A 25,082-nucleotide genomic window follows, 5' to 3' on the forward strand; every position below is an offset into this window, starting at 1 on the left:
AATAAAATGACCTCAACCGTTTTTTTTAAATCTCTATTTCAATAGCCCTGCTTTGTTTCTTCCCAACCTTTTACTTTTTTTCTCTCTTGGGACATCTTTCCTCGAGGACGAGAAGTCGTATTTCAATATAGAAACATTCCAGCACATATGTCAACACCGAGAAATGGCTGTTTACGATGTACTTTATTAATTTGATAAACACTTTCTTTTATTTGATTCAAATAAACTGTTGTTTGTTTTTTTCAAATGAAAATAAATTCATCTAAAACATAACTTTACACACATTAACATCGAGGAGATGTCGTAAAATATCACTTCAGACCGTGACTTATTTATTAGAACTAAAAATAGAGATTGTGTCATCATGCGGTTCAAAATTGCTCGCAAACTCTACAGTTATTCTTGTTTTAGCTAAGAATAAAATACCTTATGGTTTAGAGTAAAGTTTCTTGTTTGTTTTTTCAACACGACCAGTCGGACTAGTAAATCGACATTTTATCCGACCGGACCTTTCATTTAGTAGACTCAGTCGGTCGGACGTGCCTTAGTGTCAAACCCTGCAAGGAGGGACCAATCCAGCTGAAATGCAAACTGAACTTGTATTCCTCCGAAAGGAAGCCTTTGACTAAATATCAGAGCAATATCTGAATCCATAATGAAAAAAGCCTGGAAAACTGTTTGACCTATTTTTACCAAAAAGTAGGTCAAGGATGGACCAATCCAGCTGAAATGCAAACTGAACTTGTATTCCTCCGAAAGGAAGCCTTTGACTAAATATCAGGGCAATATCTGAATCCGTAATGAAAAAAGCCTGGAAAACTGTCTGACCTATTTTTACCAAAAAGTAGGTCAAGGATGGACCAATCCAGCTGAATTGCAAACTGAACTTGTATTCCTCCAAGAAGATTTTTAAATGACCCCACCCTATTTTTGCATTTTTGTGATCATCTCTTCTTTGAAGACGAGTAAATTAGACATTTATTTCTATATATATAAATAAATGTCTAATTTACTTGTATTTATCAGACATTTTTTGTTTAACTAATCACTACAATCTTATCAATGGAAAAAGTGGATAGACGAGTGCTTATCAACACTTCCCCAACTACATGTACATGCTTAACTTCTCCGATAACAGCCCATGCCGAACTGAACTTCATTTCAATAAACGTGTAAATACAGTGTCTTAAATGTTACATTGTAAGATATATATTTTGTACTATTTTTTGGGGCGCAATAAGTACATGATTATGACGTTGAATCATCAACACCGCTACCCAACGTTATTATGAAATATGAAAGGGTATATGTCGTCTTTAAGGGTAACTTTGAATGTACATATACATTGAAAAAACCAATTTGTTAAAAATTGTGTACTTGATGTTGGATGACAGAAATTTATAGTTTTTAAGCTACCTTCCTCCAACTACTGTGGTATCATCATTGTTTGTGGGGGATTGATGTTCGTGGATTTCGTGGGTCACTCTTACCCACGAATTTACGTGTCCTCGAACATTTTTTAGACCAAGTAGAGTTATCTCTCATAGTGCATCATATCGCTTACCCACTAAATTACGTCCCCACGAACAAGCACAATTTTGCTTACCCACAAACACTGGCCCCCACAAATTAAAACGATTCCACAGTACTTGGAATTCAGATTATTATCTGACATCAATCTTTTGATCTTATCCTTTAGAATTTTTTTTGTAAAGGATAAAATTCTTGAAGACCAAGGCGTTTATCATTAATTCTCCACACTTACACATCCTGCAATGATCATGGAGCCCAGCTGGTCAACAATTAGGATATCCAGCTGCGAGGGCGGGGAACTGAATCGCTGCTGAAATATCTGAAGGACAGATTCCACAGTCTTAGGGGTCTCCTTCAGGGCCACTGCCACGTGCCCCAAGGTCAGGATTGTGTTGGTGGAAATCAGATTGGACTCCCTGCCAAACAGAAAGTATCAGGGATTCCTTCAGATAATATACATGGGGAGCACTGCATCAGGACTATACATGCACACGTCAATTATACTAAAATATTGTAAAATAAATGAAATAAAATTACTACATTGTATTAACATTCTTGTCATGCTACAGATACATGTACAGTTGTATAAATAATTACATTCATAAGGAAAATAAAATTCCTGCACAAAGAGATTCTAAAGAATCAGAATACACAAATTGTTAACACAGAACCACAAAAGTATCAATCCAAGCTATGAATAATGAAGCACAGAACTAAGCATGCATCTAGATGTATCCAAAAATCGAAGTTAGAAAGAGCATCAGTAATAATATATAATCTCTGAAAGAAAAAGAAATACATGTATTATTTGATATTTTCTTGTGCATAAATACCTGCATTAATGGGTCTTTTACTTTTAAAATTGCAAAGCAAAGGTATCTACATGTAATTAAAATTCTAAATGAAGTAAGAAATCTGCACTATTACATATGCATTGCTGGTTCTTTTTAATAAAAGTTTTATCATTTTTAATATAGTTATGCCAAAGCCAACCTAAAACTATTAATATATAATTTACATGTACTGTAGACATAATATTTTCCACATGGTTCAATTTACGCGAAGTACGCCAACACCGGAAATCCGCAGAATTATGTATCAGCGAATTCCCAAGTTCATTTTATCATTGAAAATATCATACTACATGTATTGTCAGACAGGACAAACTCTACTGTTATAATATCGACGAGTCAAAACATTTTGTCAAGCAATCATAATACATACAAATTCCTTGTAAATCACTTAAATTCTTGTACAAATTAACTCTATATATTAGTACTTTTATGAGAATGCACATTATACCTGAACACTTAAACATGTATAATTGTGTTTTCTTTGGAAATCGTCGGTCCGCGTAATATTGACCACTTAGAAAAAACTACGTCTACAGTATTTCACAACAATCACAGCAATAGTGAAGTTGAATACGATCCAATAAAGGCAAACCATCTTTGTCAGCTCTCTCTGTATCATTTTCTACTATCTTAAAATTTAGATAGTCTAAAACAATTTACTACATGTATTTCACATTTTACAGTTGATCTCTCCCTCCATTTTTAGATTAATTAATAAGGGCAATCAAAAATTGGATCATTATTTTCTGTAGTATGTTGTTACTTTTCAGTACATTGTACATCAACTTTACCAAAGTTAAATATACCCTACATTATATGAAAATTGTCAGTAACAAACTAGTCCTTTTCCACCACAAAAATGAACATTTGTTTATTGAAAGAGATTTGAAAGCAGTGAAGTGACAACACAGTGTATTACATAGAACACTGCATTGTCTGGGTCTATGACATTAAGGTGTGCATTATATCTAAATCTCTATGCAAAATTGTTATTGCCTCTCAACATCCTGCAGTTCAAGGTTTGATGACGAAGGTCGAATGAATTTCATAACCAGTTTCAACTGGTTCCACCTTTCCTCCGCCGATTTTCCGCTCCTAGAGGAGAGCAATCATCAAGAATAATTCAAAACTTCAGCATTCAATGAAGTAAACATAACAGGTTATATAAAACTAAACATATTTTTTTATCTAATATGAAAATACTAATAACCTGCAATCAACAATGAAACAAAACTTGTAACATTTGCTTATACCTAATCCACAAAAAGTATTCATATGTAGACAAATTTAGGACCTGTAAGCTTTTAAAAAAAATACATCTGATCAGCTACCTTGGTTCAGAGTAAAGCACATGTAATGTTCAGTAATATGTGATACTGTCTTTGACAGCTACCATGCTATGTGGTGTACAATGAAATCAAATTAAAAAAAAAAGAGAAGGCCAAAATATCAATACACTTGTACTTCAATACTTCATGCAGAAAAGAAAATGAGAAAGCTAATGAAGACAAGACACCAGCCTAAGAACTTCAGTTTCATGCTTTACCCAGTCAGAGAAGAATCATCTGTCATAGGTAAGACCCTGACAGATTTCTAGATTTATGTGGTGCTCTTCAGTGATTACCTAAATTCTATCAAGTCATATATTTTGTAATGAAATAAGATCCTTACTGAGAATTATTAAACATAATTTTTCAATATAATTCATTATCTCATTTTAATTGAATCCTTTAGAACTTTTATTTTGGATGTCATTACCTGTCGGACATTTCGGCTCGGTACAAGCGATTGGAAATGGACGCCATGAACGCCTGGACACAATCCTCATCCACCTCCAGACATGCCCTCAATGCTCTTAGAAAAATAAATTGTTAATGAAATTATTCACAAAAAGAGATAAAAAGCTATCATTGTTCCTTTGATGGCCTAATACTATATCAAATGACAACTTGAGATTGTTTTTATGAAAAACAATTGTCTCCCCAGCTCCCCAAATTGAAAGTGCTCCAAATGAAAACCTCCTCCCTTTAATGTACTGCATGGTATGGAGGAGAAAGCTTGAGCAGAAACATAGACAATATTAACTCCAATAAGCCACATAGGAAAAATGTTCACAATCTATTTTACACCCTCCAACCCTCAGATTTAATATAACTTTAAGGAAAATTGGATCCTCCTGTCCCAGTAAAATGCAATATGCACATCTGCAAATGGCATTGAAGTATCGTACAAAATTTCAAGTCTATCAGATAAGCTATATAGGAGGAGAAGTGTTCAGAAGCTATTTTACATCCTCCACCCCTCTTAGATCCACTTTAACTTTTAGGAAAATAATTGGATCTTCCTGTCCTGACTATTTGCACATCTACAAATGACAATGAAGCATTGTACAAAGTTTCAAGTTTATCTGATAAGCCATATAGGAAGAGAAGCATTCACAAGATTTTGTGACAGATAAACGGATGTAAAGTACAAAAACAATGTCTTCCCCCTGAAAGAGGGGAGACATAAGAGCTGGTCAGATGACAGAACAAGAGGCCCATGGGCCTTAAAGCTCACCTGAGTATCATACAAAACACTTCAATTAGAAATGTTGTATGGATAATGCAATGAGTAATGCTGTGTATTCAAACTCTGGGAACTGGATGTTTTCAGTTATTTATGATAAAACAAAAACAAAATAACACCATTCACTCTGACATTTCTCAATACAGATTATTTTTTCTAGTAGACAAACTTTTGTATTTTCTTCCTGATGTCCTTGATTCATGATCATAACACCTTCTAAAGTCGTAAGCAAATTACAGGCTTCTAATGTCTACATATTACAATGTTATGGCCTTGGACAAATATTATCTTGTCAAACCTTTTCTTACACCAGTAAACTTGACCTCTGCCAAAGAGCCTTGAAATCTCTGAGTCCAAGAATGAACTTCTATCATCTTTCAGTTATAATGTTATGGTAACAACAATGAATTGCTCTTTTCCATCTGTGATATTGACCTTGGTTCGGGATCATATTACCCTGTCTAGTCATGACTAATCCCTGTACCACATAGCTTTTAATACCTCACAATTCAAAACCTGTGGTCCAGACAGCATTCTTGCATACTAGTCTAGGTTTATGCTTACCTTCCACCAACACCTGATATCAGCCTTAAGAATTTCTCTGAAGTTGAGGAAAACCCTGTGATAAAGTTAGCCATTTAGTGATCTTTGTTGTTTTAGATTTTCAGTGATTGCGAAATGTTGAAATGTTTTACAGGACATTCGGTCTGGTAAACACAGGAACATTACCGGACCGAATCACATTTTACCAGACCGAAAAAAAGTAGTATTATTTTTATATTAAAACATGAAAGACTTTGAGCCTCCTGGTCATTGGATTTTTGTTTTAAAGGTTTACTGTGGACTGCATTACTGTTCCATTTTAATTGGAGCATATTGCCGTTTTTATATGGGTTTTTTTTTTATAAATGGAACTGGAAGTCGAAACGTAGCAGCGATTTTTTTCTCTACCCACTGGTACCGGTACCCATTCAATTGGGAAAAATAGCGTCAAAATCGAACAAATTGGGAATTTTCTACCAATGTATAGGCAAATGATTTCAGCTAAAAGAAAAGAAAAAATACAACAAAACAAGAAGTATTCATCTCTTTACAAATTTTTTTACGGTAATATTTGTTGTTGTGAAACATAAGGAATCATTGTACAAAACACACTGCCATGATCTGTACTTTCGATTTAATACCGGAAGGGAACATTTTAATTAACTCGTACAACGTTTCAGACTAAGAAAATTACGATTTCAGCGGTCTATTTTTCGGCAAGTGAATTGGGAACTTTTAGTCTCAAAATTGGGAAAAATCAACGGTTTTTGGCATTGGGAATGGTACCGTTTATCGGTACCAGTTATATAAGGGGGGAAATGCTGCGTAGTTTTCGAAACCGTTGCTGGAAAGTCACCGGACATTCGGACCGAAAATATAACGAAGTTTACCGGATCGAGAGTCAAATTACCGGACATGTCCGTCGGTCCGACGACATTTCGCTTTCACTGGATTTTTTGAACACTTAAGGTGGCTCACTACACCAAGAAATAGTTTCTCAAATCAGTACGAATTGATTTAATTATAAAAGATATGATGATATACAATAAGTATATATGCCAAGAAGGCAAAACATATACAAATTTGGATAAAAACATGATTTTAAAAAATTATTTCAACACATATGAATAAAAGACTCTGGGGGATTTGAACTCAAGATCTGCAGTTCACCAGCCCAATGCTTTAACCACTGAGCTACGATGACAGACAAACAAATCGATCAATAGAAATAATTTCACAAAACATTTAAATCGCCATCTTGTGACGTGGTGTCATACAGAGTATAAGTTTTAGTGTAGTGAGCTACCTTAATTTGATTGGCTCTTTGGTTTCTATCAACTGTGCATGATCTATAGGTTCAGTAGTGAGTAAATGTTGACCGAGGCTCTGTCTGGATTTTTTTCAAAAGTGACCTTGACCTTGGGATGCTTTTGGATGTCACCATTGTCTGGTCATAAGCAACAATTGAGGCTCTAGAAAATTATGCCTTGGACAATTAAAAATAAATAAATTTCCTACTGACAGTGACTCAGATCAAAAGTACATAGAATCTTACCTGCAGGCATTGATGATGGCACTGTCCCGGATGTTTTCCAAAGACTTGAGTAATTTGTTATGTGGATTGTTTCTGCTGTCTGTCCGAAGGGATTTCCCTGTGTCTGTGACCGTGATCTTGATGCTGCTTCTCCCGTCCATTGAAGCATATTTGTTCAGTTTACTTAAAATAGGGGATGGACTCACAAGGAAATCCCTTAAAGTGCAGCACATGGTCCAGGCTAAGTTTGGGAATTTGTTGGCCAATTTTCCAAGAGACTGAAACATACATTTTGATATACCAGTGCATGTACTGTACATTGTATCATGCATATGATAGTACATATGCAGTTTATAGGGAATCTAATCTTAAAGGGGCAAGGACACGATTTTTGATCAATTAAAATTGACAGTTTTTTGTTAGAGAAATAAATACCATTTATAGATAAGTGAATTAAAAATATCTTTTACACAAGATACACTTTGTATTTACATGTACATAAAATCTGGCTCCCTAAAACATGTTTGTAAACACAGTGTTAATCTATATCTAGAGCTAGATGAATGCAAACACATTTCATAGGGCTATAAGCTAATGCTAGTAGACCATAAGCGAAGGTGAGAACACCAAGATTTCTAAAAAGTATGTCAATAGCATGCAGCACCTCAATATAAATTATTGTTACATCAACTTAGGAAGCAAGCACAAAGAATTGAAAATTTGTGTTGTAAAAACTCTTTTCTCCAAAGTTGTCAACTTTGGCGCCATGTTGATAGCTGAGTCACATAACATGTAAACAAAAACAGGACTTGTGCCTTACATCAAGATGTTTTTGGTAACTCCCAATCTTGTGGCACGTCTCAATATTCTTATCGTTGTTAACTTTAAAAAGTCATTTTAAATGTTTGATTACAATCATCATATACATGTATGCCAAATAATTTGCAGTACGCTTGATGAAGTGTAACATAAAAAATGCATGATACACAATACAGAAGCCATTTTAAATTTATCAGGTAAGGGCCACAAATCCCTAGTCAGGAAACACCTGATTGCTTGTAAAAACAAACAGAACATGTAGCTATCACGAGAGAAATTTAAATGCATTCATGATGGAACCTAGAATTTACTTTTTGAGATCAGGAGTTTAAGAATTAGGGAGTAAATTGATTAGTTTACTAGAATCAAACCACAAGATATTCAGAAGCCCTACCCCTAGAGCCACCAGAATTAAACCACAAATCATTCAGATCCCTACCTCTAGAGCCCCAGTATTAAACCACAAATCATTCAGATCCCTACCTTTAGAGCCACCAGTATTAAACCACAAATCATTCAGAGACCTACCTTTAGAGCCACCAGTATTAAACCACAAATCATTCAGAGACCTACGTCTAGAGCCCCAGTATTAAACCACAAATCATTCAGAGCCCTACCTCTAGAGCCACCAGTATTTAACCACAAATCATTCAGAGACCTACCTTTAGAGCCACCAGTATTAAACCACAAATCATTCAGAGACCTACCTTTAGAGCCACCAGTATTAAACCACAAATCGTTCAGATCCCTACCTCTAGAGCCCCAGTATTAAACCACAAATCATTCAGATCCCTACCTCTACAGCCACCAGTATTAAACCACAAATCATTCAGAGCCCTACGTCTAGAGCCACCAGTATTAAACCACAATATATCAGATCCCTACCTCTAGAGCCACCAGTATTAAACCACAAATCATTCCGAGCCCTACCTCTAGAGCCACCAGTATTAAACCACAAATCATTCTGAGCCCTACCTCTTGAGCCACCAGTATTAAACCACAAATCATTCAGAGCCCTACCTCTAGAGCCACAAGTATTAAACCACAAATCATTCCAAGCCCTACCTCTAGAGCCACAAGTATTAAACCACAAATCATTCAGATCCCTACCTTTAGAGCCACCAGTATTAAACCACAAATCATTCAGATCCCTACCTTTAGAGCCACCAGTATTAAACCACAAATCATTCAGATCCCTACGTCTAGAGCCCCCAGTATTAAACCACAAATCATTCAGATCCCTACCTCTAGAGCCACCAGTATTTAACCACAAATCATTCAGATCCCTACCTCTAGAGCCACAAGTATTAAACCACAAATCATTCCGAGCCCTACCTCTAGAGCCACCAGTATTAAACCACAATAATTCCGAGCCCTACCTCTAGAGCCACCAGCAGTAATGGAGTGTGTGACAACAGTAACTTTCTCTCTGTATTTGTGCTGATCTTTTCTGTCAGTCGCAGGCACAAACTCTCCGCCTCTAAAACAAATGAAGAAAAAAATCATATGAAAATTCATTTCCAAGCCTTTCCACTCAGGCAATAGTGTATATACAATGGAATATATCATTTACATGCCCAGGGTGGAATTATCTAAATCAAGCAGTCTTGTGTGTGTGGGAGAATAAACAAATCTTTTCAGAGTAATGATCTTAAAATTTCATAATTTGAAAAATCCACATTATTAAATTTCAATTTTTCATTTACATGTATTATGTCACTAGAAAGATATTTAACACATACCATTTTTTCTGCCAAATATAAATATATCAAATTATTTCTTCTAAACAGAGCTAAAGGCCCAATTCAGGGGAACAAAAGAAAAAAAACTTACAGCACTAGTACTGACTTAACAAAACAATAGGCCCAGGGGCCTTATAGGTCACCTGAGTATCATGTAACAACCTTCCAATGTTTGAATTAGGTTTGTGTTTAAATATAAGAATTTTACTTTTGGATGGAAGAAACATTGAATAGCTATGTGGTCATGAAGTACATGTGTCATATTTATGTTCAATCAATAATCCTTTTTAAAAAACCTAGGTCTGAGACATCATAAAGAAAAGGGTTATATACTCCTTAGATAAAACCAATATAAGAAGATTTTCAAAGAATTTCTACATTTTCACTATATGACCAATAGAGCCCCACCATGAATTTCACAATTTTGGTAGAGGGCTCAACGCTCATTATAATTATGCCCACAGTTTGGCTTCTTGATGTCCAGGAGTAAAGAAGAAGATTTTTTAAAATTACACTCATTTTGATGGTTTTTGCCCCACCCCTCAGGCCCCAGGGGGGCAGGGACTACGAATTTCACAATTTTTGTTCCCCTCCACCCACAGATGCTATATGCCAAAATTGGTTGAAATTGGTTCAGGGGTTTCAGAGAAGAAGCTGAAAATTTTCAAATGTTAACGCACAACAACAGACAAAAACAGATTTTCAAAGAAATATTGCATTTTCACTATATAATCAATCAGCCCCGCCTTTGCACCAGAACCCCTGACCCAGGGGCCATAAATTTCAGTTTTGAAAGCATCCTTGATCATCATTATCATACTATTAGTTTGTCTACTTAATACCCAGCAGCAGAGGAGAAGATTTTCAAAGAAATAAAATGCATTTTCACTATATGATCAATAGGGCCCCACCCTAATACCAGAACCCCTGACCCAGGCGCCATGAATTTCACAATTTTGAAAGAGGCATCCTTGCTCATCATAACCATGCTATTGGTTTGTCTACTCAATACCCAAGGACAGAGAGGAAGATTTTCAAAGAAATAATGCATTTTCACTATATGACTTATAGAGCCCCACCCTAGCACCAGAACCCCTGATCCAGGGGCCATGAATTTCACAATTTTTAAAGAGGCATCCTTGCTCATCATTACCATGCTATTAGTTTGTCTACTTAATACCCAGAGACAGAGAAGAAGATTTTCAAAGAATTTCTACATTTTCACTATATGACCAATAGAGCCCCACCCTAACACACCAGAACCCCTGATCCAGGGGCCATGAATTTCACAATTTTTAAAGAGGCATCCTTGCTCATCATTACCATGCTATTAGTTTGTCTACTTAATACCCATAGACAGAGAAGAAGATTTTCAAAGAATTTCTACATTTTCACTATATGACCAATAGAGCCCCACCCTAACACAAGAACTCCTGCCCCAGAGGCCATGAATTTCACAATTTTTAAAGAGGCATCCTTGCTCATCATTACCATGCTATTAGTTTGTCTACTTAATACCCATAGACAGAGAAGAAGATTTTCAAAGAATTTCTACATTTTCACTATATGACCAATAGAGCCCCACCCTAACACAAGAACTCCTGCCCCAGAGGCCATGAATTTCACAATTTTGGTAGAGGGCTCAACACTCATTATAATTATGCCCACAGTTTTGCTTCTTGATGTCCAGGAGTAAAGAAGAAGATTTTTTGAAATTACACTCATTTTGATGGTTTTTGCCCCACCCCTCAGGCCCCAGGGGGGCAGGGACTACGAATTTCACAATTTTTGTTCCCCTCCACCCACAGATGCTATATGCCAAAATTGGTTGAAATTGGTTCAGGGGTTTCAGAGAAGAAGCTGAAAATTTTCAAATGTTAACGCACGACGACGGACAAAAACAGATAGCAATAGGTCACCTGAATGAATTCAGGTGACCTAAAAAGAGGCTCACAGGCCTTATTGGTCACCTGAATACTGGTAAAAAAGTATCACTACTTCCATGATACCTAAAAAGCTCACTCATAATCGTTCTAGATTGTCACCTAAGGATGAGTAAATGTAATTAAATGTTTTTCAATGCCTTTGATATGTGGACATCGATGTAAATTTTTAATAGACCTCTTACAACGATGTACTAGCATGATGCATGTATTGTTTATGCATTTTGAGCTCTACACAATACTTTTAAAATGGTATATATTCAGTCTTAATTACTTTCAGGTGAACTCCCTACTTGATATACAATCATTTTATATGACATTTAGTTCTGGCAACAATAAAACAAAACTGAAATGTACAAATGTACATCTTTCCCTAGCAACAAAATACAACGATTTTTCAGTACTTCACCAACAACAAAACTTTTTCTTAAAGACGTTCAGAACAGGCCAACACAATAATTCTTGTATGGCATGCTTTTTTTTGGTCACATGTGCTTCTGTCAAGTAACACAGCATGAGTGACTGTCGTCCTTGAAATAAAATTGACCACGGTGAGGATTATTCCACCTGACAGCGTTTGGCAGAGAAGTTACAATTCTAATGCCTTTTATATGAAGAATGGATATGCATTTAATTTATAATTATAAAAGATATGAAAAAGTGTTGAAAATAAAAGTGTGACATGAAGCAGATTTGAACAATGGCAAAAAATTATCACAGCATATATTGCCAGCGGTGCATCTGACTGAGCAACTTTAAGTATAAATAATACCTCTGTAGATATGAACCAGATTTTCAAAAACAGTTCCCCAAATGATTTCTTGGTTTTTCATGCATTTGACCCCAAGGCAGGGGTGTCCCTCATGAAATACTATTGTAAACACCTAAACATAACAATGTGACTTTTCTGGAAAATTGTTTTCCCCTATCCGTTCTTTTCTTTCGTTACCCTGAAGTGACCCATTCAGTGAAATATATTACATGAAACATAAATTTGCAATCTACATGTCAGTTTCATAAGTATCTCAGTGAACATGTCTGCCTTGCTACCAAGCTAATTTCTTACACCTATCATTACAGCAAAGTAACTAATAGTAGCTATAAGGCCAATTCAACTTAATTAGTAGATTATCATCCAGGGTCACCAAAAAGTATGGGGTGGGTGGGAGGATTTTATTTTTTAATTTATATTTTCTGAGAGAAATATTAATGACAAACGAGATTTTGTCAACAAAAGTACATCATTTAATGCTAAATGGATATCAATCTATGCTTATTTCACAGACGAATTCCAGGTTAAGCTTTATTTTCAAACACAGAAAGATACCAAACTTCTTCAAGATATGAAGAACATTAATCCCTTTCATTTACGCCCGTCTGAAAGTGAGAAATTAAGAAAACCATATGATCTATATTTTCCTCACGTGGATTTTCATGTTGCTATACCGGAAATGTAAACAAGAAGTGTAAATACCGGAGTCTGACATGAAAATTTTCCGGAAATCGCAAGTTTTGCAAAACAAAAAAAATCCGGGCGGGCCGATTTTTGAGGGGTGGGAGGGGATGATAATCTATCAATTTTAAAGTTGAATTGGCCTAACAAATTTATATGCAGTTAGTGATGTTTAGTCTGATGACAACAGGCCTCTTGAGGAATTCATTCTATTTGACTCTGATACCTCTCTCTTCCTTTACAGCCCAGAACATCAGGTCAATGCATGCCGCACAGCTAAGAACCATCATCTCATACGTATGGAAGTCAGTTTTCTTCTCCATTTCCTTGGTTCCTTTCCCGTGTTTGTCTAGGTCATTCTGACCAGATGAATACAGTGCCCTTGAAAATTCATGAACCTCTGTCATGAAACTGGTTGGCATATCTGTAATAAAATAATTTGCATGTAAAATCAAATATTGATGAACTGAAAAAAAAAATAATTATGCAATCCAATGTTGACATGAAATACAGACATATACATTTTGTAAATATAGTTAGTAATCATAAGCAATTACGTCTAGGTTACTTTTCTCTGTGATGTGTGTAGCCTGTAATGTATGATTTTGTTGATTTACATATACCTTGATCCTGTTTCAGTTTATCTCTGAGCAAGGTGACCTACCCCTTTTCCTGCTTCAGTATGACTTTAAGAAAGGTACCTACCTTGTCCCTGCTGCAGTCTGTCTCAGAGAAGATTTACCTACCTTATCTCTGCTCCAGTATGTCTCAGAGAAGAGTGACCTACCTTGTTCCTGCTGCAGTATGTCTCAGAGAAGAGTGATCTACCTTGTTCCTGCTGCAGTCTGTCTCAGAGAAAAGTTATCTACCCTGTTCCTGCTGCAGTCTGTCTCAGAGAAGAGTTATCTATCCTGTTCCTGCTGCAGTATGTCTCAGAGAAGAGTGACCTACCTTGTTCCTGCTGCAGTCTGTCTCTTGAGAATAGTTACCTACCTTGTTCCTGCTGCAGTCTGTCTCAGAGAAGAGTGATCTACCTTGTTCCTGCTGCAGTCTGTCTCAGAGAAGAGTGACCTACCTTGTTCCTGCTGCAGTATGTCTCAGAGAAGAGTTACCTACCTTGTTCCTGCTCGGGTATATTTCAGAGAAGGGTGACCTACCTTGTTCCTGCTCCAGTATATCTCTGAGCATGGTGACTGCTGACAGAGTGACTGCTTCGCTGTAGGACTTGTATGGCCACCAGTGGTACTTCTTTCCATTCTGTCAACACATAAAATCATACTGTACATTTATACCCAATGTAACACCATTTTTGGTGACTAGTTTAACATATCTTTTAGTTTTATGAAACACAATTGCTGTAAATACATGCAACTCTTATCACCAAAGGATTTGTAATTGAAAAAAAATTCCAGATCATACAAAATTATTTTCAGTTCTAACTATTTTTATAAGGCTTGATACAAATTCCAAACCAATCATTGGATCTTCTGTTCATAAAGTGTAAACTATTAATCTTGTAGAAGCATTAAACCTCCAGTGAATTTTTTAGGCCCATTTTGGGTCCGAATTTCGGCCCTTTCCCCTCCTAAAAATTGTCAATTTTTTCCAAATTTACCTTGCATTTTTTCTCAATAATAAAATCATGAAAGGAAAATATATTTGGAAAAAATCAACATTCGATGTGAATTATATACACAAGACTTAACAAAGAGTTATGGGGATGATGATTTGGATAGAATAGTTGAAAATTCAGAAGATTAAAGAAAATTAGATGTGTAAAATAAAGATAATAATTAAAATGTTTGATATTATCTTAAAACTTATTTACGATAAAATTGATTTTCCCAATTTGACTGAAATGTCGACAATTTTTCCCAATTCGAAAGCAACAGGAACCTTGTAAAAAATGTAGAAAAATCACTGATCTCCTTTAACAAAGAGACACAATGAATATATGAATTTACCTCAACATTCATCATCCAGGTTAAAGCCGTGTTGACATTTGATAAAACCTCCTTGTTTAAAAGCTTTTTTGTCTGAAATATAAAGTCATATTAAGTAATTTATGAAACACCTCTGTGTTCACAATCATCAAAATAAATCACAAGGTTTCTATAATACAAAGTATTTTTAAGGTATCAAAGACATTTTAACACACTATCAAATTTTATCCTGAACATGACGAATTTACTAATCAATGTATTACAATATTTCCAGGGCTTAAAACTAACTGTTTATGTTATCAGTCCAGCCGGATTGATAGGGTATAATTTCAACCAGTCCGCAGAAAAATTTGCCAGAGTTTTCCAGTAATAATTATACATATTTCGTTAATGTTATTAAAATGAAATAATGAAATTTAACTAGATATGCCTCAGACAATATTGTAACACTTATGTGAGATTTATATAAATTTACTAATCAAGTTCGTCTAATATCTACAGAGGAATGCCAAACGCATGATTAAGATTCCATAAGTATGTTTTCCAAAATGACGTTTTAGAAAATTGACCAGTCCCATTGGACTGACTAAATCAAATGTCAGTCAGTCCACCAGACTTTTAACCAGTCATGGACTGATGGGCATACGTTAATTTCGAGCACTGTATTTCCAGTTGGGTTTTTTTTTTCTACAGAAGTTAAAGCCCAGGTCATTTAAAGCCTGTGACAGCTTACCAGAGACAGAAGTCGCTGTAACTGTGATGATGAGAACACCAAGTGGTCTTTTTCTGGGATTATCTCGAATCCCCAAGGCTTCACACATGTGAAACTGGAAGCTATTTTACGGAAATAGTGTGTAGAGCATTCAACATCTTCTTCTTGGTTTGTTTTTCCTGAAACCTGTACAGCCAAGGGTGAGGGAGACCGTTCCCGAAACCTCATGGTAGGGTACTCGGGTACATTCCCTCCAGTGGGCGAGACTGGGGACACAGGATCCGAGTAGATGAGATGGGTGGAGATGGTGCGAGGAAGGATGGAGCGAAAGGTGAAGGTTTTCTCATCTTCATCCTCCTCCTCCTCTTGACTGTTTGTAGGGTTTCTGTGCTCCCTGTTGATAGATTCTGATGGATACAACAGAGATATGAGAGGTTTGTTCCCATCACTGGACCTTCCCAGGGCTCGAATCACTCCAAACAGAAGCGGAATAGTGGTCAATGACAGCTTGTCTACAAAACACACCAAAATTAATTCTTTTTCAATCTGAATTTCAATCATGATTCACGCATGAAAAGGCATTGAATAAAACTTAGCATACATCAACTACCATGGGTGTCAGACACAATGATGTTCAGCGAGGAAAATAACTTACCTATGAATCAAAACTGTCACTCAATGCTGCCAGGATTTCAGTTTGTTGATATTATAATAGTTCATTTTCTGTGTTTTGGTAATTTTTTGCTTTTTAGTGATCTAAGTTTGGATCTTAACATAGTACTACTAGTAAAAATCACTGACATACTACAGTACTACTAGTAAATATCACTGACATACTACAGTTCGTCATCCATTTTGTGGGTATCAATAAAGTGCAGCTTTCCCCATTTCTATTTTTAATATATCTACAAAGCATTAAAATTCATATTTTGAATTTTTTTGGTCATATATACATGTACATGCAGATATAATAAAAAAAATTACCTTCTTTGGAATTTTGTATATCCTCACACCTGTTTATCAAATCCTCCAGAAAATCAAGCTGTGTGTTAAGAACCTGACAAACAACACAATACAATTTATATCAATATACTAAAAACACCCTGACAAACTTTAAATTTATTGTGTTCATAAACATAATACAGCTGGGAAAGAATAGATAGTGAAACTGGGAAAAAATGGGAAAATGCTCTTAGGGGATGATATGAGTCATTTGACATTCAGTAATGTGTAAAAAAAAAAAAAACCAAAAAAAAAAAAAAAAAAATCTTAATATTTTGGAATGAAGAATAGTGTTCTGCATTCTCTGCTATCTTATTTTGTTGAAGTAAGTGTTTATTACATGATGCTCAAATGGTGATTTGTATGGATTATTTGCAGTTGTGAGAATTTCTCTTCTTGGAATCTTTGGATCCAAACTTCATATTAACATTATTATACAATCCTTTATATTTAAAATTTGATATTCATGCTATTTCATTTGAGTCTGCATACATAATATGCACAAAATCTAAAACTAAAGCAACATGTGTGCTTCATTGACAGATCACAAACATACGTGCAGTTCCTGTTCAAATCCATTAATACAGATAAGAATTTTTAAAGACCGAAATGATTCACTGAAGTATCAATACTATAAATGTTCAATACATGTATAAATGCATGATTCAATGTTCATTTCACTTCTGCGAGTGTTGTTCCATACAATTTACAGATTTTTTTCAGAATTTCTTTGAAACATTGTGGTCTTCCCATCCTTTTTTTTTTTTTTTTTGCAGTACTGAGATCAGGATTCAATAAAAATTAAATAAAATTAGAATATATGAATTCATAAAATAGGAAGACATTAAAATAAGCTGAACATGTGTTAAATTCCTATGCAGAAAGGGAAATTTATACCATTTTTGGGAAGATATAATCTGTCCCCTGAAATGCTACCTTAAATATTTCAGATAAAATATTTCTATATCTGATTTAAGAAATCAAACATTCATTAAATTGGAAAGGACACACTAATTTTATAAAGTCTATAATATATCGGATAAAAAATTTTGGTGTCATGACATATAAACTACACATTGTGAGGTAGGCATATTGTTTCTCACTTTCCCCTTCAACTATTTGAAATTATTGATTATAGGTGTCTTCAACACTAGATTCCTAATTTTAATGTTGGGCACTGACACATAACACAGAATATTTATATTTGATATCAGGTAGCGTTAGAGTAACCATGACTTACTAAATATAGCAGGGCTATACCAGAGCTGTGGAAAACTGCTGGTCATGCCAACAAGTCTGGCTTAATTTGGCCGAGACTGACATAAATTGGTTAAAGGTCATATCACATGACCGATGTTGTTTGCACCGCCCGCATATGGATTCATTTAAAATACAATTCATTTAGAAAACAAATCAATAAACAAAATGCCACCGCGTAAACAATCTTTATCCAGAGATGTTGTTTCTAGCGATATGAATCGTTAATCCTCGGGTGACTTCATGTTAGAGAGTTAGAAATTGGGTTTGAAAACTAAGCCTAATGTTATATTAAACTTCTAAATCCCGTGATCTGTGAGTTACTTCAGTTTTATAAATTATTTCAATTCTAATTGTTAATAATCGAACAGGCTTAAATCTGTTCGGACAGGCAAAATTCGAAAATTGGTAAACATATCTGTCTGAATGACAGGCTTTTGAAAAAACTCCATGGCTCTGCTACACAGTGTTAGTACCAGTATATAGGCAGATTTTCTGAAAAGTGTCAAGAGATCCTTTCCCTCATAACAATATACAATTCAATGAATTACTAATCTTATAAGATGTTTACCTTAATTACATTTATGAACCCTTTATAATATAAAGATATAAAAGCACAATGTTTTACCTCCTCTCGATAGCTGTCATCCTGGAATGCCAAGTCACTCAAAATAGTATTCAAACAGAAACTGAAGTTCTCACATCTTGGTAGTGCTTTGAAATTTTGAAATATGTGATATAATTTCAAAAGCTGCAGTTTTTTAAAACCATAAATTCAAATAATACATGACCAGACTATCACTGATTCTGTTTTAATTTATTACATTTTATTTTCAACAAAAATTGTTACTTTGTCCTTTTCCTGGTTTATGTTTTCCAGTCCACTGTGATTTTGGAAGGCATCTCAGAACTTTCAACAAATATGGAGCAATACTTTCTTTTTTCTAGAATACATAGATTAGAATATATATATATATATATATATATATATATATATATATATATACACACACACACACACACAGTCTTCACGAAAACATTTAAAACTTGCTGGCCAGTTGGACCATTGTACTGTCTGAAATTACTGGCCCACAGTGAAATTTACTGGCCCCCTAAATTTTCATATGTTTATCACATACATTATGGAATGCATTGTAAAATTGTACAATTAATTTACTGAAACTATGGTTATTACTCGTATTCATATCCACCCTAAGACGTCCTTTCTGTCGATTCCAGAAAAACAACACCATACACGGTATTTTCTCTATCTTCACCCGCAAACAACAAGACTACAAACTCACGTATTTTTCACAAACATGAAAACAGCCCGAGTGCACCTTGGGAAGTTGCCTTCTCTACCAACATCAAAGTAGCCTTCGCTACTAACACCAAATGTAAACGATTGATTAATTCTATAAACTATAGAAATTGCATAAAATCAGAGATAACTGCACTTGACGAAGTTCATTTTAATTGGACAATGCAATAAAGCAGCAATTACCAGTGTGCTGTGCGATACAGAACGCGACCATTTTTGTTTTGTTTCAAGAAGTTGTTCGTTTAATATTCACGTGATCAACGTACAAGTTATCTTGACAATTACAAGTATAGTTATGGTTCTTTACGAAACAAACAAACCACGATGTCCAAACGCTTACTTTATGTGCTATTTATTGATTTATTTTTATTTTGATGGTAATTTTAAGCAAATAAGACGTTTAGAATATCTAAATCCAATATTATATTTAAAGGGACTGGTTCACGATTTTTGATAAAAATATTTTTCATTTTTGATGTTAAACATTAGAAATATAACTCATTTAATGTTGACAGCCAAAATTTTGACCTTCTGAATGCAAGAATGAAAGCAATATTTTAGCCTTAAATATGTGTTATGTAAACAAAGACTCGAGTCTTTTTATGTAAACAAACAAACAAGTGAAATATTGATTTTGTAATATAATGCATCTTAATTTTGCATAGTCACAAATTTTAACTTTTAGATGTCACATTTCACCTCAAAAATGCTTGAAATGTGAAAGATATAATAATACTTTGATCGATATCCATTTCTTTTGAAAATTTCGTAAACAATAGCATACCGCAATCTTTGTTTACAAAACAAATAATAAACTCTCTAAAATGAGCTTCTGTGATGATGTATAACCTTAATTTTCATGTGAAATCTTTCAAACACATTAGACAGTAGATTTTATTCATTAAAAGTGAAAAACAAAATTTTGGGTAAAATCGTGAATCAGTCCCTTTAATGTGACTTACAAAAAGTCTACAAGCCCATCGGACTTCCTGATTTTTAATTTTCACTGACCCGACCGTAAAATTCACTGGCCTCGGTCTTCGGACCACTGAGTTTTCGTGAAGACTGTATATATATATATATATATATATATATATATAAATATTTAAATCCGTTCACATTATTTAATATTAAGGCAATTTGAAATGCACACAGTCTGCACAATTAAAGCAAATAGTCTGCTGTTACCTGAAGGTTAGATTCCAACAAAAATATACCAAGGGAGATCAGCGCATCTTGTCCTCTCTGGTCCAGGGTCAATTTACCATTTGTCTCTTTTGGACATAGGGAAATCAACTTGGCAATCTGATAATCATTTTTGAATGTGTTAGACTACGATATTCTTTTTACTGTGATATTCTACTACGTATAATACATAAAAATATCAGAAATAGGACAATATTATCATTAAACAGTTAAATAGGACCTAGTTCAGTGAATGTAATAGGCAATTGATTTATTAAATACAAATAGACGATAACAAATGAGAATGACGCAAATACAACATACGATCAGTACTTTTTTAAATACAGACCTTATCCTCGGGTGATGGGTTGATTGTTGCTGATGATCTGGCAAACTGACGTAAAATTTTCGCAAACAAAACTCCATCGTCCGCCATTCTATCTTTAAATTACCTCCCTTGAGATCATAAATGCTTTGCGATCCCGATTTAAAATTTGATATAATAAAAAAAAAAAACACCCCAAAACTTGACATCTAATATATATATATATATATGTGACAATGTCATACTATAGCTTTGGATAAAAAAAAAAGTTTACATTTTTCTTAACGGAGACATATGATTATAATGAGATCGGGATCGACAGTTTCCCGCCACTTTTCCTAGGTATTAGCATGGCGACATGTCATGCTTTTAACCCTGACGTTTATTGAGCTTCTCCAACTTGTGTTGCTGTCTTCGAAGGTCGGCTTCCAGCAACAGGAGAAGTTTAAAAATAAAAGAAGCCAACTTATACCAAGAGGAATATTCACACACTGGTCTGTCGCAGAATTGTTGGGCAAGTGAAGCAAGTCCACTCTAGATTTCGTGTCCAGAAGATGGGCGGAGCTTCCACTTGTTTGACTATACTAATTAAGATAATTATTCTGTAACTCTCATTGTGTGTAGATTAAACCGCCAATGCATTAACTTACGTGGGCTGAGAGAAAACGCACATGTGGGCATGTAGGCGAACAAATGAGAAATTTTCTACTTTCAGTTTTGACTCCATTCTTGCATTGTTTACGTTGTATAAAGTGTATCAGAGCTCTGATAAATTTCACAGCATTCAGTTATTGTAGTGTGTTCTTTGATTTTAAATTTAAAAATTATAGGACACTGCAAAGTGACATTTTCTATTCAGTGAAAACGATTTTTTTTTTTTTTGCCTGTATAAAAACAATGTATAAGATTATATATATATATATATATATATATATATATAAACAAAAAAAAAAAAAAAACTACATGAGTTTATGAAGTTGCCAGACATTTTCCAGAAGTTAGTGCACATGGGCGTCATGTTTTAAGTCCGAAGCGGAGCAGATCGTAAACCCTTGGCTAGCGAAGATGAAATCTTCATTGATCGCTCCAAAACTTTAGTACTCATGAATACGTTTACTAATATCTGTTAATCAAAGGACTTGATATGACAAGAAAAGTACAACTTGCAGAATCTTACGACAGCAAAATGCTCCATTGTGACATTTGACTATATCAAATTGTAATTGTTAGATCAAATTAATTTATCTCTGAAATGATTTAGGAAGTTAAATTTGAAGAGCTTTTGTACTCTAGATTTTTTAAATACTATATACCAAATTGCATTAAAGATTTATATTTCATTTGTTAGTCCTGACTCCTTAATGATTTTAATTGCTAAATCATTTCAACAATTTTTCAAGTCTTTCAACAGTTTCTTATCAAATTGTGCAACAGATTTAAAGCAATGTTAGCAGTCATTTTTGGGGGGTATGGAAATGTTTAAAAAATTGTGATTTATTTCAATGCCATACAAATTAAGGTATGTAAACTTTTGTTATTGATTTTTGGTGTTAAAAAATTATTCAGAGGCTCTGAATGAAGCAAAATTACATTTTTGTCTTCGCAAACAAAAATTGATTTCTATATATACCGGTAATTTTATATATTCAATAGAATATATTTTTGATAAGAACTTGATTTTATCTGTGGTTACATGGTTCAAAGCTATCATACACTGTAATAGCACATTTTTACTACAAATAAAAATTTTCAGATTTGGAGCTAATATTGCTTTATCAGTTTATGGATTGTTTCCATTATGAATCGTTGGAACGATTTCTTGAAACGATCATGATAAATCGATATAATAATGTTGATATGTAATGGTTATCTTCTAGCATCGAGTAATATTCACATTATCAAATTGATGGGCGGTCCTTTTGTCACGAGTGAGAGAAGGACTGCCCATCTCTTTGATAATGTGAATTTTACGAGGATGCTAGAAGATGACCGACTTGTCACATATTTCAAAAGCTATTAACTTTTCATTTTACACAGTGAACCATACATTCAATACAATCGTAGATTGCCATATACATGTACTATCGTCGTACGATGCATGTGTATATAGAATTTAATACGCTTTACCCGTAAAACAGAAAAACTAACTTAACGAAAACTGATTATTCCTGTCAGTATCAATCACATATTGGTAGCTTCATAAATTATTTTTCAGGAATTTAATTCTATCCATTTATTTGTACAAATGTTTTAAGAAAACATGTACAACACAAATATTAAAGTATTAAAGACTTGCATTAGCAAACTCTTTATAAAATGAGAGAGAGGGAGAACTATTTAACATTACTGACTGAAAAAAACACCGGTTACAGGTATGTGTATATCTGTTACATAACAATTCCTGTCTGCTTCAACGCCCATCTTGTAGCAGATACCCGATGGGTGTGGTCATAATGACACGAGGGAGCGTAGCTCCCAAGTGTCATTATGACCACGCCCATTGGGTATCGGCACATAATCAACAATATTATATGGGGTAAGTGACTTGTATCATACATGTAGTTTACTATTATTCGTTATATTTTTTTATAGCTTTCGGAAGCGCGGTCGCCTGTTTACAATATGATGCCAATTGTTATGTATTTAAATTACACTTTGTACACCATATATTTCTATCATAATGACTTTCTATCACCGAAAACTGTATGTTCATTAATTGTTTTTAAAAAAGCCGTTTTTAAAGTGCATATAAATGTTTGGACTGTTGGTTTTGATATTTTTATTTAACATTTACACATTCTCCGACTTTTAGTACCGGCATTGGCTTTAAGAATTGAAATTTAAAAATTCAAATAAAATTCTTAGAACCCATATTCATGCATTTTTTCTGTTTAAAAATTTAGCAATATATTCAACTGATGATGGTGGTTACTCTTTTGAAAATCCAATTTGATATCCTTCATTCTAATACATATTTTGACTAAATTGACTGAAAAAACATTTACATGTATATACAATAGATTAAAAAAAATGGTGAAACATAAGAGAGAAAAAATTAAGAATTGTCAGATGCGAAACCATAAAAGAAACACAAGTCTGATTCACTCTGTCCGCTAAACAAGTTTATCTCTCAAACGCGTTCTTATCACGTGACTGGGTCTTTTATAAAACTCTTTATAAATGCTACCCGTATTTCTACGTACACGTGTTTCTCGACTTTAGGAGAATGTGGAAATAGAAAGTCTTTGGGACGAAACCATTGACGATATTATCTTGTATCAAGGTTTAAGTGAGATTCAGTGGGAATATCTATAATGTATTTGGAGAACTTAGTCCGAGTCAGTTATCCGTGTTTGATATGTGCAATTTTCATCTGGAGGAACTTCATACAGTGGACAGTGATGTTGTTTTTTTCTTTCGAGAATGTGGGCGGGGTTTGAAGAAAAGTGTGGGTTATGTACAGATAACCCACACTTTTAACAAAAGAAAGCACGCCAAACTATGGTACAATAATCGACACACGCTTTACCCGTAAAACAACAAAACTAACTTAACGAAAACTGATTATCCCTGGCAGTATCCATCACATATTGGTGGCAGTATAACACAAATATTAAAGTGAGAAAAGGATTAAAGACTTGCATTAGCAAACTCTTTATAAAATGAGAGAGAGAGATAACTATTTAACATTACTGACTGCAAAAACGGTCACAGGTATGTGTATACATGTATTTGTTACATAACACTTGTCGTCTGTTTCAACGCCCCAGACATCGATCGGCGCACGCTTTACCCGTGAAAAAGCAAAAGTAACTTCATCCCTGTCTTGTTCCTATTGTGTAATTCTGATGTTAGTACCGCCCATGCGGTAACAAGGTGGGAGGAGCTCGTTTTATCACATATGCGATAAAAAACCCTGTTGATGATAACCAGATATAATTCCTGAACAACAAAAGAAAAGCACTGTAAATATGTGACAACTTCACGAAAACTGATTATCCATGTTTTGTTTCTATTGTGTAATTCTGATGTTGGTAACAAGGTGGGAGGAGCTCGTTTTATCACATATGCGATAACAAGACCCTGTTGATGAACAACAAATTAAAATCACCGTAAATATGTGACAAGTACAGTTTCGTGAATATTCTAAAGATCTGGTAAATTGTTTGAACTGATTAAATTCTATAAAATCCTTTATATACGCCCATTGTGGGACAGGACGGAAGTCGTGTTTTCCAGACATTTTTCCGTAACATGCATTCACAGCATTGAAATTTGATCACAATTTCTTGAGAAGCAGAAGAGCGAGTGGATTGATACACTCTTTGACCATTAGGGCTAAAAGTAG

General features: G+C 34.5%; 1 protein-coding gene across 8 annotated transcripts in view; it reads right to left on the reverse strand.

Moving 5' to 3' along the window:
- The window catches only part of LOC125672585 (phosphatidylinositol 4-kinase alpha-like), an 88,559-nt gene extending 64,028 nt beyond the window's left edge, over positions 1 to 24,531 (reverse strand). The window contains exons 1-14 of one of the 8 annotated variants that reach the window (XR_008802867.1): positions 20,759 to 24,529; positions 20,413 to 20,529; positions 18,754 to 18,847; positions 18,532 to 18,617; positions 16,629 to 16,701; positions 15,666 to 16,156; positions 14,954 to 15,025; positions 14,147 to 14,246; positions 13,216 to 13,413; positions 9,231 to 9,331; positions 7,054 to 7,310; positions 4,146 to 4,241; positions 3,384 to 3,482; positions 1,766 to 1,949 (exon numbers count right to left, since the gene is read on the reverse strand). Coding sequence is in view for 6 of the 8 variants with exons in the window: in XM_056164777.1 (XP_056020752.1) it covers positions 1,766 to 1,949; positions 3,384 to 3,482; positions 4,146 to 4,241; positions 7,054 to 7,310; positions 9,231 to 9,331; positions 13,216 to 13,413; positions 14,147 to 14,246; positions 14,954 to 15,025; positions 15,666 to 16,156; positions 16,629 to 16,701; positions 18,532 to 18,617; positions 18,754 to 18,847; positions 20,413 to 20,529; positions 20,759 to 20,845 (2,055 nt within the window). In the remaining 2 variants the exon portion in view is untranslated. Of the gene's footprint in view, positions 1 to 1,765; positions 1,950 to 3,383; positions 3,483 to 4,145; positions 4,242 to 7,053; positions 7,311 to 9,230; positions 9,332 to 13,215; positions 13,414 to 14,146; positions 14,247 to 14,953; positions 15,026 to 15,665; positions 16,157 to 16,628; positions 16,702 to 18,531; positions 18,618 to 18,753; positions 18,848 to 20,412; positions 20,530 to 20,758 lie in introns of all 8 variants that reach the window. The other 7 variants (XR_008802870.1, XM_056164777.1, XM_056164780.1 and 4 more) reach the window with 7 other exon arrangements.
- Positions 24,532 to 25,082: the final 551 nt, after the last annotated feature.

Source organism: Ostrea edulis, chromosome 1, assembly GCF_947568905.1.
Source record: "Ostrea edulis chromosome 1, xbOstEdul1.1, whole genome shotgun sequence".
NCBI lineage: Eukaryota > Metazoa > Mollusca > Bivalvia > Ostreida > Ostreidae > Ostrea > Ostrea edulis.